At 37.7% G+C, this 20,361-nt stretch overlaps 2 protein-coding genes and 1 non-coding gene across 5 annotated transcripts; all 3 read left to right on the plus strand.

The window, feature by feature from the left end:
- The first annotated feature begins 247 nt into the window (after window positions 1-247).
- Window positions 248-354, plus strand: LOC120306664. The gene has a single exon (XR_005556366.1). It is a non-coding gene; the product is annotated as a U6 spliceosomal RNA (small nuclear RNA).
- Window positions 355-3,528: 3,174 nt separating this feature from the next.
- On the plus strand, window positions 3,529-8,864 carry LOC120306643 (olfactory receptor 1G1-like). 3 transcript variants are annotated; one of them, XM_039340249.1, is made up of 3 exons: window positions 3,529-3,965; window positions 4,085-4,293; window positions 5,916-8,864. In XM_039340249.1, the coding sequence occupies exon 3, from the start codon at window positions 5,923-5,925 to the stop codon at window positions 6,931-6,933; it is 1,011 nt and encodes a 336-aa protein (XP_039196183.1). In that variant the 5' UTR covers window positions 3,529-3,965; window positions 4,085-4,293; window positions 5,916-5,922; the 3' UTR covers window positions 6,934-8,864. The 3 variants fall into 3 exon arrangements, with proteins under 3 accessions (XP_039196183.1, XP_039196184.1, XP_039196185.1); XM_039340250.1 differs by having other exon boundaries at window positions 4,085-4,274; XM_039340251.1 differs by having other exon boundaries at window positions 3,923-3,969.
- A 3,187-nt stretch (window positions 8,865-12,051) lies between these two features.
- LOC120306653 (olfactory receptor 1L4-like) lies at window positions 12,052-15,389 on the plus strand. The gene is made up of 2 exons (XM_039340263.1): window positions 12,052-12,188; window positions 12,912-15,389. The coding sequence occupies exon 2, from the start codon at window positions 12,967-12,969 to the stop codon at window positions 13,906-13,908; it is 942 nt and encodes a 313-aa protein (XP_039196197.1). The 5' UTR covers window positions 12,052-12,188; window positions 12,912-12,966; the 3' UTR covers window positions 13,909-15,389.
- The last annotated feature ends 4,972 nt before the right edge of the window (window positions 15,390-20,361 follow it).

Below are 20,361 nucleotides of genomic sequence, written 5' to 3' on the forward strand. Positions count from 1 at the left end.
CAACAACTGCTTTATTCTTCTTCTGCTCACTCCAACTCAACTCGGAGGCTCCGACTCTAAATAGAATCCCCGGGCAAAAAGTTTATAAAGAGATGGCGCACTTTGTGCCTTGCGCATGTGCGCAGGCTGGTGCCACTTAGTCTGGTCCCGGGCAGCTTGCAACAGCCCGGGACCATTGCAATGTCCCGAGCCTGCTTTTGCAGGCTCAGGACACAACATAAACTATATAATTATAACGGTGTATATTGTGCTCGCTTCGGCAGCACATATACTAAAATTGGAACGATACAGAGAAGATTAGCATGGCCCCTGCGCAAGGATGACACGCAAATTCGTGAAGCGTTCCATATTTTTGCAGTGATAAAAATGAATATTCTACCCAAGTTTCTCTTTTTGTTCCAAATGATACCGATTTTGAAGAATGAGATCAATTTAACTGAGTGGCAGAAAGGCCTTAATAAATTTATTTGGGCAGGGAAAAAGCCAAGGGTTAAATTTAAAATTATGCAAGATTTCCGTGAGAGGGGAGGACTCAAGGTGCCGAATTTGAAATTATATTATGATGCGGTGGTTTTAACATTAGTTAGTGACTGGGTAAATTTGACAAATTCTGATATACTTCACTTAGAGGGATGGAATTTACTTTTTGGGTGGCATGCCTATTTAATATTTAATAAAAAAATGGATTGGGCTTTTAAATCTCATATCTTAAGAATTTCTTTACTTAGGGTTTGGAGAAAATATTACAAAAGTGATTTTAAAGTACCATTATGGGCCGTACCTTGGCATGCAATAGAAGGAATAAAAAGAGGGGTTAAAATGGATATGGTGTCCTATAGACAGTTACTTAAATGGGATGGACAAAACTGGCAGTTAAAATTACGGGAAGAGTTAGCACAAGAAAATATTATTTATTCTTGGTTCCAATATAGGCAATTATTAGATAGATGGAAGATGGACTGTAAGGTGGGTTTTTACAGAGAAGATGAAAATCTTATTAAGCAAGTGAAGGATCAAAGACAAACCCACATTAAGAGGATCTATGGGGTTTTAGTTGAATTGGATTCAGAAACGGAACTAATTAAAGATTGTATGATTAGATGGGCGCAGAATTTTGGTGAGCCAGTTCCATTGGACACCTGGGAAATTATTTGGGTGAGAAATGTCAAATTTACACAAGCACAGAACTTAAGGGAGAATTTTTATAAAATGTTTTATAGATGGCACCTTGATCCACAAAAAATGTCTTTTATGTACCCTGACTTACAACCTAAATGTTGGAGATGTGGTTGTATGGATGCTACTTATTATCATATTTGGTGGTCGTGCAGAGAGATAAAAGCATTCTGGATTAAGATATGGTGGAATATCCAGAGAATTTTTAAAAGGAGGGTAAAATTTACTCCACAATTATTTTTGTTAGGTATAGTTACTGATTGTGACACAAAGGAGGTTATATTGATGTTAAACTTGATAACAGCTGCGAGGCTGTTAGTAGGACAATATTGGAAGAAGGAATCTTTGCCTACATTGCAGGAATGGTTTCTTAAAGTGTCTCATTTGGCGGAAATGGCAAAGATTTCGGCTTTCTTAAAGGGACAAACGCAAGAGAAATTTCTTGCTGTTTGGGATAAATGGATAAAATTTATAACGGTGTATATTATCCAATAAATATGGAATTATTGAAAAATGCAAGTCCTGCCCTCCTGGCATATATCATGTGGGACAATTTGCTTTTGAAATAGTTTACTGATATTCACCAGTAAAGATGACTAGAATTTGCTGCAAATAATTTGTTATTAATCTGGGAAGGTCAGCTTAAATATGCTGAGAAGAGAGTAACGGTGGCAGATGACTTCTTTTTCTGTCTAATCTTTTGAGGAACCAAACTCTTATATTCAGAGTCATTTTCCTTATTGGTAAAAATATATATGTAAATATCTTATTTTGTATTGTGTAAATTACCCTGAGAATTGGGGAATGATAGCGTTGAAGAATTAAAAAAAATCTATGCACATATAATGAGCCAATAAAATATCTAGCTGGCTTTCAAGGGGAGAGAGCACTCCTTATTGTTACATACAAATTAATAAAGGTTATATTTCTGCTCAGATGCATAGAGATATGATCAGGATTCTGGTCTCAAGGCCTATTTAAGGAATGCTGGGAGAAAAGGTACGTTCTATTGGGAAAATGGTAACAGTTACCACCCTACTCCTTTTCCAACCCTCTTCTACACGAGCACGGTACTGATTTATACTCCAGAATTAGATATTCCAACAGCTGAAAATGCATTTCTGGTGTACAGGGATCTTTCCTAGTGGCAATGAAGGCCTTGCAGGACCATAGGCATGCAATTTCCTTGGATCATTCAAGAAATGGAAAGGAAAGATTGAGCAGAGGAAGTGGGAACAACCTTTAAAAAAAGCCTAACCTACTAATTAACCAAATCCTCATTGTCCCAAATGGCTAGTCTTCCAAATGACTGACAGCATTGTCTAAAGCAGTGGTTCTTAACCTGGGTGATATCGCCCCCCAGGTGGCGATTTCATTTTTCAGGGAGGCGATGGAATGAAAAAGGATGATGCGGGGACAAAGGAATGAAAAGGGGGTGATATGGGGGCGATGGAGCAAGAAGTTTTGAGGACACTTTTGAGCCTGCCCCTGTGGCTCCGAGCCTCCTCCGCCATTTGAAGAGAGAGACAGAGGCAGAGAGAGGCACTTGGGCTTCTCTCTCTCTCTCTGATGCGGATTTGCCCCCTTGCAGATCTCCTGGTTGGCCCTGCACCCAGGTGTCCCGCCCCCTGGGAGAAGCACAGTTAGGAAGTCCATTTCCCTGGCTGGCCCTGTCCCAGGGGCACGTGGCTGGGGAACCACGTGGGGGATCCCCGGGATCCCCGCTGGGAGCAGCCCGCCAGAGCCTCAGCTGAGTGGGCCAGCCTTCCTGCAAGCCGTGGCCCTGAGGGAGAGCATCTCCTGCGATCCCTAGATGTGGGACCGTTGGCCCAGCTGGCCAGGAAGGCGTGCCGGAGTCCTGGCTATTTTGTCGGTGAAGAATGTAAGGTGAGATGGCACCAGAATTTTTCACACAGTTGAGATATGGGAAAAAGACTGGAAATAAATTATTTGCATCGACATGTCCTGATGACAATTTTAAAGAAAACAAAAAAAGTGTTTGCATAAATTGAAGAATTATTTCCTATGTTTGATTGAGAGGTTATGTTGGGGAGGGGGGCGATGACAACTTCCTCATTGGTTCAAGGGGGCGATTCGTTCAAAAAGGTTAAGAACCTCTGGTCTAAAGGATGAGCACAGTCATGCCTATGTCTAATTAGACTAACCTCTTCCATCTGGTACCCTTCAAAATTGGTGGACCGAACTCTACCAACTGTTTACTTACTGATCCTATGTGCCTGGAAAATTCTGCTGATTGATATTTGATGTTGGAGAAGCCTTCACTGAAACAATGTCTCTATTGTATTCTCCCATTTCTGCTTCAGGGTTACTCTCCTATCCCAGCTACAGTACAGTATATTGCTTTCATCTGCTAAGACATAGGTTGGGAGTTCAGCTAGCACAGGGGTGTCAAGCTGCCAGCCTGCGGGCCGGATGCATCATAGCAAAACCGTGCCCACCCCATTGTTGGCAATGTAAAAAAAGTTGCAATACGTCATGACACATCATGTGACATTGCGAGTTTGACACCCCTGAGCTAGTGGTTGTACAGTGGGTCTGGGGATTTCACATTACAGAATCTCAACAACCCTGTAGTTGTTTCTTTAACAAGATCCCTGCAGAGCTCTGTCCTCTTGCTGTTTTCTTCCATGGAAACCAAAGCTCACAGCACTGACATTCTTACCCAGTTTCACACCACCTTTATATTCTCTTCTCTTTTCTTTTCTGGGCAATGAATGAAACAGAGGTTCAGTTGTGCAAGATGTTCCTCTCCACTGAACACCTCCATGGTTGGTGAGGTTTTTATGTCTAATTTGTATGATTTTCAGTGCTAAGAAAGATGGTTCTCCAACCTTAGATGTTCTGATCTGATCTGTTTTTTCTCTCTCTTGTCCATCTTCTTTTACAGGTAGCAAGAAATACTCGTTTCTGTTTCACCATTTACTTCAGATAGAAATCCAAATCCTCTTTCCTGACCATTTCTACCATCTCTTGATGCTTTGCCTCCATGTTGGAGAGCTCTAATGATTTTGGTTTTTTGGCAGTTCGTTTAATTTGATCATCCAGCAAGCAATCTCAGACTGCTGAGATTCAACGAAGTGAGACTAAATCTTTCAAGTAATTTTCTCAGATGTGTTGATGTTGACTGTTTAACGATACAAAATGAAAGCTTTGCAGCAAATGAACAAAATTCCCAGCCAGATATTATATTTCAGAAACCAATGATTAATTTTGTGAACTGAGATCCAGTGAGTTATCTCTAATCAAGATTGCCCATGAAGCTTACAATCCCTAAATTTTTTCAATAAATGCTTTAATGTTTGTCCTCACAATGTGCAAGCCCCTCCTGTATTATAGGGGTATCATGCTGAGTTAATTTAGCATTATCCCTCTGTCAAATTTCTGCACATACTATAGTATTAAATGAGAGCTTTTAGTTTTCAGGAAATAAAATAGCTGTTTACAGTTGGAATATTTTCCTTATTTGGATAGAAACTCCACGCTGTTTTTCTTAAAATACACACCTTACTGCAGGGGTCTTCAAACTAGGCCCTTTTATGACTTGTGGACTTCAACTCCCAGAATTCCTCAGCCAGGCATGCTGGCTGAGGAATTCTGGGAGCTGAAGTCCACAAGTCATAAAAGGGCCATGTTTGAAGACCCCTGCTTTACTGTATCTATAAAGATGGGGTTTGAAACAAAGTAGGAAAAACTGTAAGAAGGAAACTTGGCATGCCTTTCTCTCTGCTATGGAACAGAAACACCATCCTGATTGGGGCAAAATCTGCCCCTGATTTTCTGTGAAAATGAAAATGTCCCATTTAAAAGTGTGAAAAATATTACATGGAGTCAGATCAATCAGACATACAGGAAAATAAAGTTCATTTGCAAATGTGAAGCTTTTCACCAAGACTGAAATAGTTAACTTCCTATATTGAGCTCCAGTCATGAATTTGATTTTAGTATGCCATTGATGGAATATTGTTTATTTCAGTGGATTGATTCCTCTATTATCTACCTGATTCCAGTTTGCACTTGTTCCCTTTAAAGACAACCTGCAAGGCAGAGTTGTCCTCGATACAGAACCTAATGACATACAACTTCCTCCTTTTCGTATCAGGCATCCACTGAGATTGATGAAAGCTCATTTCATTGGAATGTGATAGGTTTAGAATTCAACGCCTTGCCTGTCTCCAAATATGTTCTATTTTTTCATTTCCAATCATTCCAGCAGGATCATACTGGCTCAGACTGAATTAAAAGGACATTCGCTCACTGTTTTACATAGGAGTGTTGCAAAACCTGAGGTAGGGCACCGGTATTTGTGCAGGACAGAAAGAATCTAACCTGAGGGATGGTTAGTGAAGAACTGAGATTTAAGGAAGTCAATGATACAGGTAGGCAAAACACACTATCTTACTAACTATACCACACCAGGAGGTGAGTCAGAGAGCAAGTGCACTGTATATGCATGCCTGAAAACAAAAACAGAAAGAGGTAATCTGAGATTATAGTCTCATAGACAAAGAGCCAGTAGAGTGATAGACAAAAAAAAAAAAAGGAACACACAATAAATTGTTAATTTACTGCCCCTTGGAATCAGCAGGTTGTGGGGTGCTGAACAGTCAGTGCCATTTCCAGCAATATCCAGTGAGGGGCGATAGCCCATGAGATTATTTAGTATTACACTCATGAAACTGAAGGAGCGATGATATAATCCCATTTACTCTCATTTTCAGATGAGCCATGGACACAGAACCGGAGAACAGCACCAACTTTGCGGGATTCATTCTCCTGGGTTTCTCCACCTCACCAGAGTTCAAGGGACTTCTCTTCCCCTTCTTCCTCTGCATGTACCTGCTTAGCTTACTGGGAAACCTCTTGATCCTGCTGCTGATCTTCTTCAATAGCGACCTTTTTCACGCCCCCATGTATTTCTTCCTCAGTCATCTATCATTGGCTGACCTGGGATTCAGTTCTAATGCTGTACCCAAGATGTTGCAAATCTTGGTCTCCCAGAAAAACACCATATCCTATAGTGGATGCCTCAGTCAAATGTATTTCTTTGTGGTCTTTTGTACCAGTGATAACTTTCTCCTTGCCTCCATGGCATATGACCGCTATGTGGCTATCTGCCGACCACTTCATTATTCTATAATCATGAGCTATAAGCGTTGCTTGATTTTGGCTGCTGTGTCTTGGCTCCTCTCTTTTTCTCAAGGCCTATTATATGTATTTACAATAGCTAATTTTTCTTTCTGTGGCTCTCGGGAGATCCCCCATTTCTTCTGTGACCTCCATCCTTTACTCAAACTTTCCTGCTCAGACACCTCTTCTGCTGAAGCACTGCTCATGATTGAAGGTACTGCAACCATGTTTGGGCCCATTATGCTCATTCTTCTCTCCTATATATTGATTATGTTCAGGGTGTTGAAAGTTCCTTCAGCTTCTGGGAAGTACAAAGCCTTCTCCACTTGCACTGCACACATCACTACTGTTGCCTTGTTCTATGGGACTCTGATGTGCACCTACATCCGCCCATCCTCCACATATTCTGGCTCTAGGTTGAAAGTGGCTTCAATATTTTACACTGTGGTGATCCCTATGCTCAATCCTTTCATATACAGCCTGAGGAATAGTGGGATTCATGGGGCCATGAGGAAATTTCTAAGGGTTTGGGTGCAGAAGAGGGGAATCAGAGCAGAACTGAGAGTGCCACATAATAAACCTGGAGCCAGTTTGGAAAACAATGGCTGACAGTAAAATGATATATAATGTTCTTTAACCTTCATAACATTCCATACTATTTATTATGTCCTGTGTGTAAAGTTATCTTCCAAGATTGTGTGCCATTATAAAACTCTAAAAGTTCAGCTGCATGGCCCTAATATAATTTATGTACATATGGGTTACTTCTATGCATTTCACCAGCATTACTCTTTTAGATTTAAATGGATTAATCACATAAATAACCATGAGTGTAGAAATAAGCTACCATTATATTTTGAAGCCCCAGGAAGAAGGTTTGAGTAATATTTAAAACAAGATTTGATTAAGAGTGCATTTTTCTTTTTTTAATGGACATATTTGACGTATTAATAAATTTGTCATATTTCCACCCAGATCTTTGGTGCTGTTCCCATGCTATTATCTATGCTGGGCAGCTTAGCCAATTTATTTTTAGCTCTGCCACAACATTAGATAAATCAGAAATAGTGGAGCTTTGCAACATTTTTGATGTGGCTCGCATCTACTTTGTTGTCCCTTTTGCCCTCTGGGCTTAAGATGCCATGGCTCCTGTCCACTTGCCTGCTTAAAATGTGAAGAGGGTGGTTTCACACCTTCTCTCTACAGTTATCAGTTTTTCTATTCATGCAAAGTGGAAATGTAATGGTATGTGAGGGCTTTCTGGCTCCTGGCTTTTCCATGCCCCCAGCTGGAGAATGATGCAGTGAGACAATTGCAGGGTGCTGATCTGTGAAGATTTAAAGCTTTATGGAGCCATATTTATTTTTTGCCAAAGGAGCAGAAATTCACCTATTAATAATGAGCACCATAAACAGGCATAGCTGCAAGATAACAAATAGGAAATAATTCTCTTCATTCTTCTGATATATCAGCTTGGAAAATGAAGCCTGATTGGGAAATAAAATAATTTCGTAAAATACTTCATCATACCAAACTGGCTTCTTATTCATCATGCCTGAGATTAATTTTGAAGGTATTGATCCAGAGTCAAGTTCTTCTTTGGCATGTTCTCCATCACAACTGAGATTATTACATTTCCAGATATGGGAATTTTGTCATTTATTTGGAAATGTAATGATCTTTATAAGGCATTTTATATTTACACTTACATATTCAGGTACATATTCTAGTATGTCTGGGACTGTCTACTTCAGGTAGAATTTGCACATATTACATGATCAAATCGAGAGCAAATGCTCCTGACCCCCCATTCTGAAAGTGTTTGAATGATATGCACATGGATAATTCTCCTCCCAAACTACTTGCTCTTTATATCTGATGTTCCCTAACCCTGATGGCATTTTGCAAAACTTTGGACTTCAAAAATAATTCAATAATTCATTGGAGATGAAGTGAAATTAGGCTAAGCTTGAACTTTTGGACACATAATGTAAAAGGTAAAGAAAATTCTGGAGAAGACATCGATCTCAGAAAAATTGCAGGCAACTGAATTGAAAGAGACCCCAACAGATGAAGTGATTAGATATTATTTATCACTGACATTGTACAAAAGACTAGAGCTACAGGACCCTGGACAGCTCCATTCCTTTTGCTGAACCGGAGAACCTGCCCATAGATCTAGAATTATTTTTTTAATTACTTTCTCCCCGTTATTTTTCTGCTGAAAGCTATCAAGGGCTGTACACAACAAACAAAAGCAAATTACAAAAACAAGAGAAATAGCTCTAAGAAAAAAAAATTGAAAAGAAAATGGAGGATAAAGGGACAAGGAGAGATTGATCTTTGCATAACAAAATTTTCAAAAAAGAAACACAATTTTTTTTAAAAAGCCCTTGTCCATCTCAATAATGTCCATACCCATTGCAGAATCTCATAACATTGAATGTTCTTGCTTTGACACATATCTTATTTTAACTTTGATCAAATAAGCAACTTTATATTCCTTATTTTTACTCTGAAAATTTTAATCTTTAAAATTCGTCAGTCACTCTTTCTCAGTCCAACTCACCTTACAGAGTTATTGTTCTGGGGAAAATAGGAGGAGGAAGGTGTGTTGGATACCTCCACTGCCTTGAGTTATTTGTAAAAATAATAAAGGTGGAATACAAATAAAATAAGTAAATAAATAAATATTGTTGTCAGATTTAATCCCTCTTCAATTCTTCTTTCTCGCATTGCATGGACTTCCTCAAGCCTCTTTTGTAAGTTGAATAAAAAGACATTATTCAGATAATTCCTTTGGTGTAATTTTGTAAATCCCAATCCCAATCAAAACTCTAGGCAGGTTTTTTCCCCCTTCCTTTTTCCCTAGAATTTTTAGTCCCCTCTAGTGCCTGATTTAAATCATAAGGTCTCTAATCTCTGTTAGGACCTATAGTAGACAAAATAATTCTGGTTCTCCCCCAAAATCTGTTTATTTTATATAATTAATTCCAGAATCTTGAGGTAAAAGTTCCAATATTCCAAATTTGTCTGGATACTTAAATAATTTATAACTTTCTTGGGTCAAAATCTTATTTATCTTTTTTGCCATTTATTTCAGCTTTTTAAGTTCATAAATATATAGTCCTTTTCTTTGGTTTAGAAGTGAAGGTAAACTCATTAGCAGCTTTTCAAACACCTTTTTGAAGATCTTCAGTACTTTAAAGATAATTAAATAGGCAATTCTGAAAGTGATTAGAGAAAGGCTCTGCCATAATTAATGAGCTTGATGACTGAGCCTTTCATTTTCCAGCACTGAAACCCCAGGGAAGAGCAGCCATCCAAGGCACAGATGCGTGATCTCCCATCTTCTTCATGTCCAGATGGAAGGAAGACCAGGGTTATGAAGAACCAGTGTACTTGCCAGTTCTTCAGTCTTTGCCATGGTTATCATCTCCATTCTCCATGGAGATGTGTTTGCTTGCCATGCCTCCACTTAGATTGCACACCAGATTTGAATGAGGAAGTACAATTCCTTCCAAAAACAGAGATTAAAGACAAAGAATCCTAGGATCTAGGGAGTCCTAATAGGTACAGCCATTCAATCTTGGTACAATCAAGACAGGACATCAACTATATCACTTGAACAATGCAGAGTTGATATGTATAAATGGGTATCAACAATCTGTTTATTTATTTATTAATAAAATTTATATGCCGCCCAATCCCTAGGGACTCAGGGTGGCGTACAAAATTAAAACAATAAATATAACAATAAAAATAAGTGCATTCATACAGCATGCCCCAATCGTATCCCCCCCCCGGGGACATCAACCCAGGCCTGCTGGAACAGGAGAGTTTTAATGGCTTTCTTGATACTATACCCCAAACTGACATATGATATCACATTATGGTTTTATATAGATGTTAAACAAGAGGGGAGAGATTATTGAGCCCTGTGGCACCACTCATAGAAGGGGCTGAGGGTGCAATCTCTACCCCTCTGTCAATACCAATCAGAAACTGCCATGAAGGAAAAAGGAGAACCAACCTAATATGGTGCCCCATTTCCCAAACCTCACAGCCAGTCCAAAAAGATATTGAGACTGTATCCAAAGCGGCTGAGAAATCAAGGAGAGGTCAATGAATGCACCATCCCTCCCAACAACATCAAAAGTCATTGACAAACATAATTATTACTGACTCCATACTAAGTCCTTGAATGCTGGAACAGATATCAATAATTTGCTTCCTCCCAACTTAACTGGACTCTGACCATCTTCTCAACAACAGAGAAGGTCCCATTTTTAAATGGAAAGTTGAAGACATGACAATAACTGTATAAAAAAATTCGTTGATTCCAGGCACAGCCTCTTGAGGGAGCACATTGCCTCCTCCTTCAAGGCTCTCCTTGAAACAGGCCAACTCCACAGCATGGACCCAACTGCAGGATAGCTTTTGAGTGCCTTCAACAACCTGGGAGAGACATAGATGTAAACAGCTTGGAGAATCCTGTCCACTTCCTCGAGAGTCACCAATTCAAACTCATTCTAGCTTACACTGCAAGACCCAGGCATCTTAGCTAGACCTTCCTAGGTGGAATCCACCTCTGAGTGGGATGTGCATGACTTATTATAAGCCAAGCAGTTAGATTATTCCTCACAGCAGCCCTGCAGATGATCCTGTGGCCCACCCTTCCCCAACTAACACAGGGCAGCTGAATGACTATTGGCAGACATGAAAAGAATAGAGAAATATAGATATTTTACTGTTCTTATCATGAGTAATCCAGTATATGGATTATATTATGAAAACATCATCACACTTTCGCCAAGCAAGTGCAAAGTTATGCAGATAATAGGAAGCTTTATGGATACTGTTTGTGCAGAAGAGGAACCTTGTTGCAACAGTAGGAAACCTGAAAACAGGCAAATACTTGCCTTCACTTGAAAAAGAAAGTTATAGAAGAGGTCCATTCTAAGTGTGGAAGAGGAAAATGCATTCTCCATGGGAGGAATAAAATAATTGGGTAAGGCTAATGGTGGTAGATTCATGCCTATCAATTTTAAAAATGATCCTTGTAATTGTACCTCTCACAATAATTTAAATGTATCAACCAAATCTTTTTACAGTAAGCGGATAAAACAATACATTTAACCCTGCAAATCAAGTTTTTTTGAAATACAAATAGCTGAGTGGAGAATAAGCAGTATTAAGACTGCAGTGGTATGTTCTCAGAGTTTGCAACTGGATTAAAGTGTTATGCAGATTTGCCCACTAGGTGTTGTTGCTATTTACTTATTTAAGCTTTCAAAGCTACTTTTTCTAAAGCGAGTGATATATATTGATAATACCCTACCAGATGAGAAAAAGCAAGTCCTACTCTGATCCATAATATTAATATACTGGTGATAATATACAGGTTTCCTAATATAAGACTGCACACTACAACCGGTGATGTTTGCTGTTGGGAAGTAGACTTCTGGAGATCCAGCACATTGAGAATAATACTGTTTGCCCCAATAAAGTCTTGTTTATTAAAAAAAACCAGTTATGTTTGGTATCCACCAACCTAGCCAATTTTAGATTGCTTGGTATTCCTGTTGAATGTTTTATTTTTGATTAACAAGTTCCCTGAAGAGTGTCTTCATAACTTATATTTTCTTTCCTTGGGGAGCCACAATGAAAATGAAATATCTCCATCTCATTACAATAAGGGTCCTATTTATACCACTGCTTAGTCACCTCTGCTTCAGGAAGAAAAAGGTTACACTGCAAAGACTTTGTTCTTAGGTGAATGATTGTAACAAGGTGTATCATCCTCATGAAAGAGATCCATTTTTAGTGAAGACATCAAGGCTTCCAATTCCAGTAGAGCTATGGTAACGTATCCAATTATATTTTATGGGCAAAGAATATGATCTTCTTAGTGCTTTATTCAGCTTTATCTCCCCCTTTCCTTTGTGTCTGCATATACAGTAGTATATGCCAAAATTGTGGAAACCTTTTGGGAAAAGTGTACAGTAGAAATGCCACCTTTGGTTAAGTTTCCACCACTTTTTCTTCTAATTTCTTTATAACTGTAGCCTTGTTCACTTAATAATACTATTTTACATCGTTTTCTGGGCAACCAGTCAACTCTCTGCACCATTACTATTCCCCTAAATTAAGCCATTTCAGCTTAATTTATAGGAAGAAGGAACTGGGTTATTGGCAAAGGAATTCTGGAGCCCTTTTGTCATTTTTTAAAAAATAACGTTCTTAATTAATCAGTCCAATTATCAGAAACTTTTCTTTTAACGTCCATTCCCCTATTTTAACGCTCATAAATAATTTCTCATTGTATATTCCCCCATCTACAGTATCTAAAAACAAACAAAACTAGTCCTAATATATCAACAAGATTCTCAGTTGCTCAGAAAAAGTGAAAAAGGAGAGATTTATGCAGACCTTGGCCATATTTGGAGGGAGTGGCTTTTTTCAGTTGTTGGAATGCAAATTAAAATAAGCTGTATGTCTTTCATAAGCAAAATTCCTATGGATAATATTTAACAGCTGTACATCTATTTCTATCTCTCAAACTAGTTTATTACCTTTTTATCTAGCTGAAATACAGAGCAGAGAAGTAGACAAGAACTTGGTCCTAAATGCCTGAGTTGCATGATGAACATGGAGCAGAAGAATCAAACCATCTTTGCTGGATTCATCCTTATGGGTTTCTCCTCCTCACCAGACCTCCAAGTGCTTCTCTTTCCCATCTTCCTCTGTATGTACCTACTTTGTCTGCTAGGAAATCTCTTGATAATCTTGCTGATCTTCTCCAGTACCAATCTCCTCCACACTCCCATGTATTACTTCCTCTGTCACTTGTCATTGGCTGACCTTGGATTCAGTTCTGCTGCAGTGCCCAAATTGCTATACAACTTAGTGACCCAGACGAAAGCAATATCCCATAATGGTTGCCTGACACAGATGTATTTCTTTGTGAGTTTTGCTGCGACAGATAACTTTCTCTTGGCCTCCATGGCATATGACCGCTATGTAGCCATCTGCCACCCATTGCACTATGCCAGAGTCATGAGCTTCAAGTACTGCCTTCTGTTGGCTGCTGGATCTTGGCTCCTGGCTCACTCCCACTCTTTGTTGTACATCCTGTTAGTATCTAATTTTACCTTCTGTGCTTCCCGAGAAATCCCCCATTTTTTCTGTGACCTCCATCCTTTATTGAAAATCTCTTGTTCAGACACCTCCATTGTTGATAAGCTTCTTTTGAGCGAAGGAACAACCCTTGCTCTTGGGCCTCTGCTTCTCATTATTTTCTCTTACATCTTCATTGTCATGAAGGTGGTGAAGCTTCCATCTAAGTCCAAGAAGTACAAAGCTTTCTCTACTTGCAGTGCCCACCTCACCACTGTGGCTTTGTTTTATGGCACTGTGATAGGCACCTACCTCCGCCCATCATCTTCCTATTCTGTCTCAAGGCTGAGAGTGGCATCAATATTCTATACAGTAGTCACCCCTATGCTCAACCCTTTCATATACAGCCTGAGGAACAGTGAGATACACGCAGCCATAAAAAGACTGGTAAGGAATTGGTTTTAGTGGAACCAGCATCCTCAGCCATAGGTACAAATAATCTTGCCTGCCAATGGAAAGTTGCCCAATGATTCCTGGCATTTAGAGTTTTCTGTTATTCTCTTGTCTGTAAAAAATATATATATATAGCAAAGTGCAACCAAGCTTACTTTTTATATTAGCCGTTTCTCAACATACAAAGGCTCCTGGAGATCTGTCAATAACATTATAAGCCACTCTGTTCCGTGAAGCAAACTTCAACTGTCAGAAAACACCCTGCTTTTGGACAGTTTATTGTCTGAAAGAACTTCTGTGATGCCTTTTGACATTGGCAGTATTTTTTTTTTTTTTGCAAGCTATCAGAGCTGCTGGTCTCATCACAAGGCAGGGTTTTCCAGTGGTGTTTGCTCAAAAATAAAGTTTATTTATTTCCCTGGGAACATTTTGGCCGAAGCGTATGAAGCAACTAGTGTTTATTATTGCTTTTAAGGAACTGATTCTTTTGCAAGGTAAAAACCAGAATTCTCAGTGTGCTTAATGTACTGTGTACGTTTGTGTGTCTCCGTGGGTGTTCAATTAATTATTGGCTACTATAGATTTCTTGGCTACATTTTTGTATTTTCCTATTGCCTTTCTCTTACAGAAAGTCACCCTTTGGACCTAAGGCAGGATTAGAACTTATTGATCCCTGGATCTAATCTGGTGCCTTCAACCTCTACACTAAATCCCTAAATCTCCATTATTTTCTTCTTACAAAAATTAGTTGGAAATACCTATTCTTGTTACAGAGGAAATTAGAGAGTATGAATAATTAACCATCCTTCGATTGGTTTCTCTACAACGTTACCAAGTTGGCTCTGTTTTGCTGATTAATTTCATTTGCTTTTATCCTGCCCTTAAAGAAGTCTCTTCTTCTTCTTTTTAAGGATGGCTGTTATCCATAAATGTGAAATACTAGGTGTTTCAGTTCTAGATTACAAGAGTCTGAAATTAATCACAGTGAATCATCAATTCCTCTTCCACCAGATTTCTGTCTTCCTGAATCACAGCATTTACTTTTCTTGCTGTCAGTCAGAACCATCTCCCAGTGCCAAAGATTTGCTGGTGAAATCACAGGATTTATTTTATAGGCTATCTTTGATTTCCTTGCCATATATTGGGAATTAAGTCCCTGAATTTAAAACTATCTGTCTTTTGCTAACTTGTGCTGTCTCTCTCTGTCTAATCTACCTCACAAGGTTTTTGGGGGAAAAATGGGAGGGTGAAGTACTCTCTATGTTGTCTTGAATTTTTGCATGAAATGTACGATATAAATCAAGGAAACAAATATATTACCTTTTGTTCATCCCTACAATCAGTAAAACATATTATTCCTATTTTGTTAAAACCTACGGGTTGAAAGTAAATGTTTCAATACAAATACAAATAAACTATCATGCAAACTGGTAACTGTATCATCAATTGATCTTATTGTTTCTCTCATAATTAATAAAGGGATGAAAGTATTATCTTTTCTGCCTTCCTTTTTTTGATCTGTGTAGACTTCAAACCCTATGATATGTGTTTCTACACAAACAGTTTATTATTGTTTATTGCAAATCAAATCTTTATTGTGGTCAAAGACCAGTACAAGAAGGATGGGATACAGCCAATTAAAAAGTATAGAGAATACATTCCGGTGGATCTGTGCGCGCGATGGCGGCTACTTTGTAGCCGTCCTCCTGGGTAAGTGTTTGAATCGCTATGAACAGCGGACATCAGCTGTTCAGCGGTTCAAAATCCCCCTCCCGGGCAAAGGGAGGGGGAAGAGGATTGTCTGAATAGTGGTAGAGCCTCTTATGCACCCCCAAGGCTTTTTTTGGGGGGGGGGTGAAAAGAGTGCTCCCACAGAGTTCAGACTGTCTCCGCTTCCCAGCTGCTTTTGTCTCTAGGGACAAAACAAGCCGCTGCAACCACCTCCGCGACTAAAGTGATCTGGTGAGTTTTTCTTAGAAGCGGACAGAGCTGAGTAGAGGATTTAGCTTTTGCTTTCTCTGATCTTATTTGGATTTTAAGTTTAAAGATTTACTTTTACTTTTATATTCCCTCTTTTTATTTTTTTTCCTTTGTTGAAAGGGAAAGTAAAATGGCGATCGGCAGGCTTTTTGGTGTTTTTTTTCCTTTTTTTTTAACGACTGGAACGGAATGTGGATTTGATTATTTATAATGATTTTTTGATGTTGGGTTTGGATTTTAGGAGGATTATTATTTTTGTTTAACTTTTTTGTTTTGTTTTTTGTACTTTTAAAAAAATGGAATGGATTTTTTTTATTTAATCATTTTTTTCTCTTTCCCTCTTCTTTTTTTTTACTTTTTTCTTCTTATTATAATGATCTTCTTTTGAAGAATTTTTTGATTTTTTGGAGTTAATCTCTCTTTTTCTTTTGCTTAACTTTTTTTCCCTTTTTTGGGGGGTAATTTTTAAGAAGGAGTAAAGATTTTTTTAAGATGGCTCCAAAGCGTTCAGTAATTCCTACAGCTCCTAAGGTGGTTTCTTCTTCGGTGTTATTATCAGTGCAACAACCTAAATCATTAGCTTCACCTTCTTCTTTGGCACAGTCAATAATGGTGAAGGATTTGCAAGACATGATGGGAAATGTTATATCTCAAATTAGGGGAGAAATGAAAGAAATTTTAGAGGAAAATAATAAGATTTTGAGGCAAGAGATAGTTTTGGCTTTAAAAGGAGTTGCCTCTGTTCTTGAAAAGCTGAACTCTCATGTAGAAGAGGTAGTAGAAAAAGTGGAATTGATGGAGGGAAAATTTGAAAGCATGGAAAAAGAGATGGAAAAATTTCAAGATGAGATTCTTATGCTTCAATTTAGACAAATGGAATATGCTTTAAGAATTAGAGGCTTGAGAGAGTCTGTGCAAGGAGATCTGAGAGAGATGATTGCAAATGACTTTGCTGTGATTTTGAATAGAGAAAAAGAGGAAATACTTAGTGAAATTAAACAAACATTTAGAGTTAACTCTGTGGTGGCAGAGCAAAAGAATTTGCCAAGAGATGTGGTAATTTATTTTGGGAAAAGATCCCTGCGCAACGAAATTATACAAGCTTTTTATAAGAAGAGGTTTCAAATTGCTTCACAAGATGTTATAATTCTAAAGGAGATCCCATCTAAAATTTTAAGAAGAAGAAAGGAGTTTGCTTTTTTAGCAGATGAACTTAAAAAGAGACGAATCTTGTTCAGATGGGATGTTCCGACTGGAATGGTGGTGAGTTACCTGGGGATACGTTATAGACTTAATACTGTTTCTAAAGCAAAAGACTTTTACACTTCGGTCCTGGGGGTATGTTCATCGCCATCTATTACGTTTAAAACTTTGGAAGAGAAGAAGGTAGAATTGTAGTCCGAAGACCCTATACTTATGAAAATTGGGAAATCTCAGTTCGAGGGGCCTCAACAAGTTGAGATGGAGGAGCAGAGGATAACCTGTGCAACATATAACTGTAAAGAAAAGGAGCAACAGAAGAAGGAGGTCAAGGAAGCCTCACAAGTATTGGTTTTTGAATCGGCGGGAGAAGTAAGATTTATAAACTTTTTGGAGCAACCTTTAAGGGTAGAATTGCAGTCTGAAGAGCCTATATTAATGAAAAATGGGAAATCTCAGTTCGAGGGGCCTCAACAAGTTGAGATGAAGGAGCAGAGGACAACCCGTGCAACATATAAACGTAAAGAAAAGGAGCAACAGAAGAAGGAGGTTAAGGAAGCCTCACAAGTATTGGTTCCTGAGTCTGCGGGAGAAGCAAGATTTATAAACTTTTTGGAGCAACCTTTAAGGGCAGATTTCAAAGCACTTCTTTCGAGGTTTATGGATAAGAGAGACTGATAAGGAATGTGTTTATTGTGGATGGAATTGGTTATTGGTAAAGATTTAAATATGTATAAGGGAATTTTAATGTTTTAACTAATGTTTAAATTTGTGTTTTGGAGGGAGTTTATAAAGAATGATGGATAATAATATAAGTATGATATGAAAATGTTTAGAGTATATTATAATGTGCTTAATGATTGTAATTATAAAAAAAAATTTTTTGGTTTTTTTTATTATTATTTTTAAGAGAAGATAACTTGTTTAATTTAATGTATTTAGATTTGCTTAGGATTTATATGTGTTTTAATTTTTTTTTGATAGGAGAGAAGATTATGGAGATCGAATGAAAATTTTAGATAAGAAGTTTAAGTTTAGCAATTTAAGGAGTATTCAAAAGAGTATTTAGTCTTAATGGTATAATGAATATTTATATGTTTATTTTTCTGTCTTAGGATAAAGAAAGAGGGAGAGATTAGATTTTATATTGTATGTATAGATATCTAAGGAGTATTTAAAGGAACATTTTGCTTTAAATATGTATAAGGGAATTTTAATGTTTTAAGTAATGTTTAAATTTGTGTTTTGGAAGGAGTTTATAAAGAATGATGGATAATAATATAAGTATGATATTAGAAAATGTGTAGAGTATATTATAACGCGTTTAATGATTGTAATTATTATTTTTTAGAGCTAAGCATTTTTCTTATTTTTAATACTTATGCTTTTGTTTTTTTCATATATATATTATTGTTAATCATCTTATAAGTTGTTTAAGTAATGTATTTAGACTTATTTATGGTTTATATATTTTTTTAAGACTATGAAATTTTAATTAAGCCTATATTCAGCTCTGGGAAGGTTGGGGGAGGGAATGGGAGGGTTGGGGTGGGTTAGGTAGGGTTGTTTTTGTAAAAATTTTAAAAATTTTCAATAAAAAAAAGAAGGATGGGATACAGCCAACTAAAAAGTATAGAGAATACATTGGAATATAAAAAATAATAATTATAAAGGGTTTTAAAAATATAAAACAGAAGTATGTATAAAAAGCAAAAGTCTAAAACAAATCTAAAAAGAGGAACATTAAATGAGCATGAGGAGCATGAAGTTTAGTATGTGACAGACTAAATCTATTCCAATGCAGAGTCCTCTAGAATTTCCAAGCTAGATGTTCATTAAGACTAATTTATGGCACAAGTCATCATCATTCCCTTCAAAACATGACATTATATGTTGTAGCAGGGTTGGTATCTAAAAGCAGAAGGGGGTAGAATTCACCCTGGGTATGTATGCACCTACAAGGTTAATATGAATGTGTCAACTGTCCGGCTAGCGAATTCAACATTGAGGAAACTTTACAGCTTTGAGATGCCATAAAAGATAAACTTTATTGAATACACATTTTGGTACTAAAGAAGCAAAATCAACTCTAGTTTTCTCGCGTGAAAATCTGGTTAGTTAACAATAGCTTTTCATTACCCCCATCCACCAAGTGTTCATGTTGCCCAATCACATCCCTTTGGTTTGTTATGGGAACAGTCCACTTCTCTGTCAGATACCTGCTTTTGTGACCTTGGGTCTCATGGTCCGTGGATGGCTACGTGAAACTCCTTTTTCTTTCCCAGGCTTTCCCTCCCCCTTGTTTCTGTGGCAAGTTGAGTAGTGACAGAGGTTAGCAAGCATCTTAGCAATTCAATCTTGACAGAATGTCTCTCTAATACAGGCACTGGAGAAGCACAGCTTTGTTGTTTCTGTGTCTTCAGAGTCACAAGGGCATTGACTCTCCTTGTAGGGAATCTACCTGCATTGGCCTTCAAGGACAGCTGAAGGGAGGGGAGGGCATGACATTGTGCCAGAGTAAAGGCCCTTTGGTGTTAGGTATTTTGAGATTAGTGAGGTATACCATAAGGGAGGCAGAGTACCTGTTGGGATTCACTGGCATCAAAGGCTGGGTCCTGACTAGATCCAATTGGTGCTCTGGTCTTTGCCACATGCTGTTTACTAAGTGTTTTAGGCCAATCATATCTCATGCGGAGTAGAAGGTCTGGAGAGAAGCTCAAGGACGAGAATTTAATTGCCACTGCCAATGATCCCTGAAAATCATGCTTCATAGTTGGCGGGGATTGCTCATTGCAGTTTTTCCCAACATTGGGTCCTCTTTTTTACAATAATTTTATTGAATATTACAATTATAGAGATATAAAGTTACAAAAAATAAAGAGGAAAAAATGTAAAGAAGGAAAAAAAGAAAATGTAAAAGAAAGAGAAGAGAAGAAAGAAAAAAAATAAGAATATAAAGAAAAAAGAAATATAAAGTAACTTCCCCCTTGTCTCAACAAGTGTAAAAATTTTTAACAACTTATTATTTTTGCTTAAAATACAACAATATCTTCCCCCTATATCCTATCTATAGACAATCCTTAAAACTTCATCATTCAACCACTTCAAATAATGTCCTAGAAGTTTTCAATTTCTTTTCTTTTTTTCCTTTTGTCTCTTCTTACCAAGTCTTGCAAAAAATAAAAAAAAATCTCTTTTGTAAATCTAGGAACATTATCCAAGTTATTCTCCTAGTTGTTTGTTTTTATGTCTTTTAATTATTAAAACATCAAATGGTTTCCTGTA

Source organism: Crotalus tigris, unplaced genomic scaffold, assembly GCF_016545835.1.
Source record: "Crotalus tigris isolate CLP2741 ecotype Arizona unplaced genomic scaffold, ASM1654583v1 scf7180000017742.2353718, whole genome shotgun sequence".
Classification (NCBI taxonomy): Eukaryota; Metazoa; Chordata; class Lepidosauria; order Squamata; family Viperidae; genus Crotalus; species Crotalus tigris.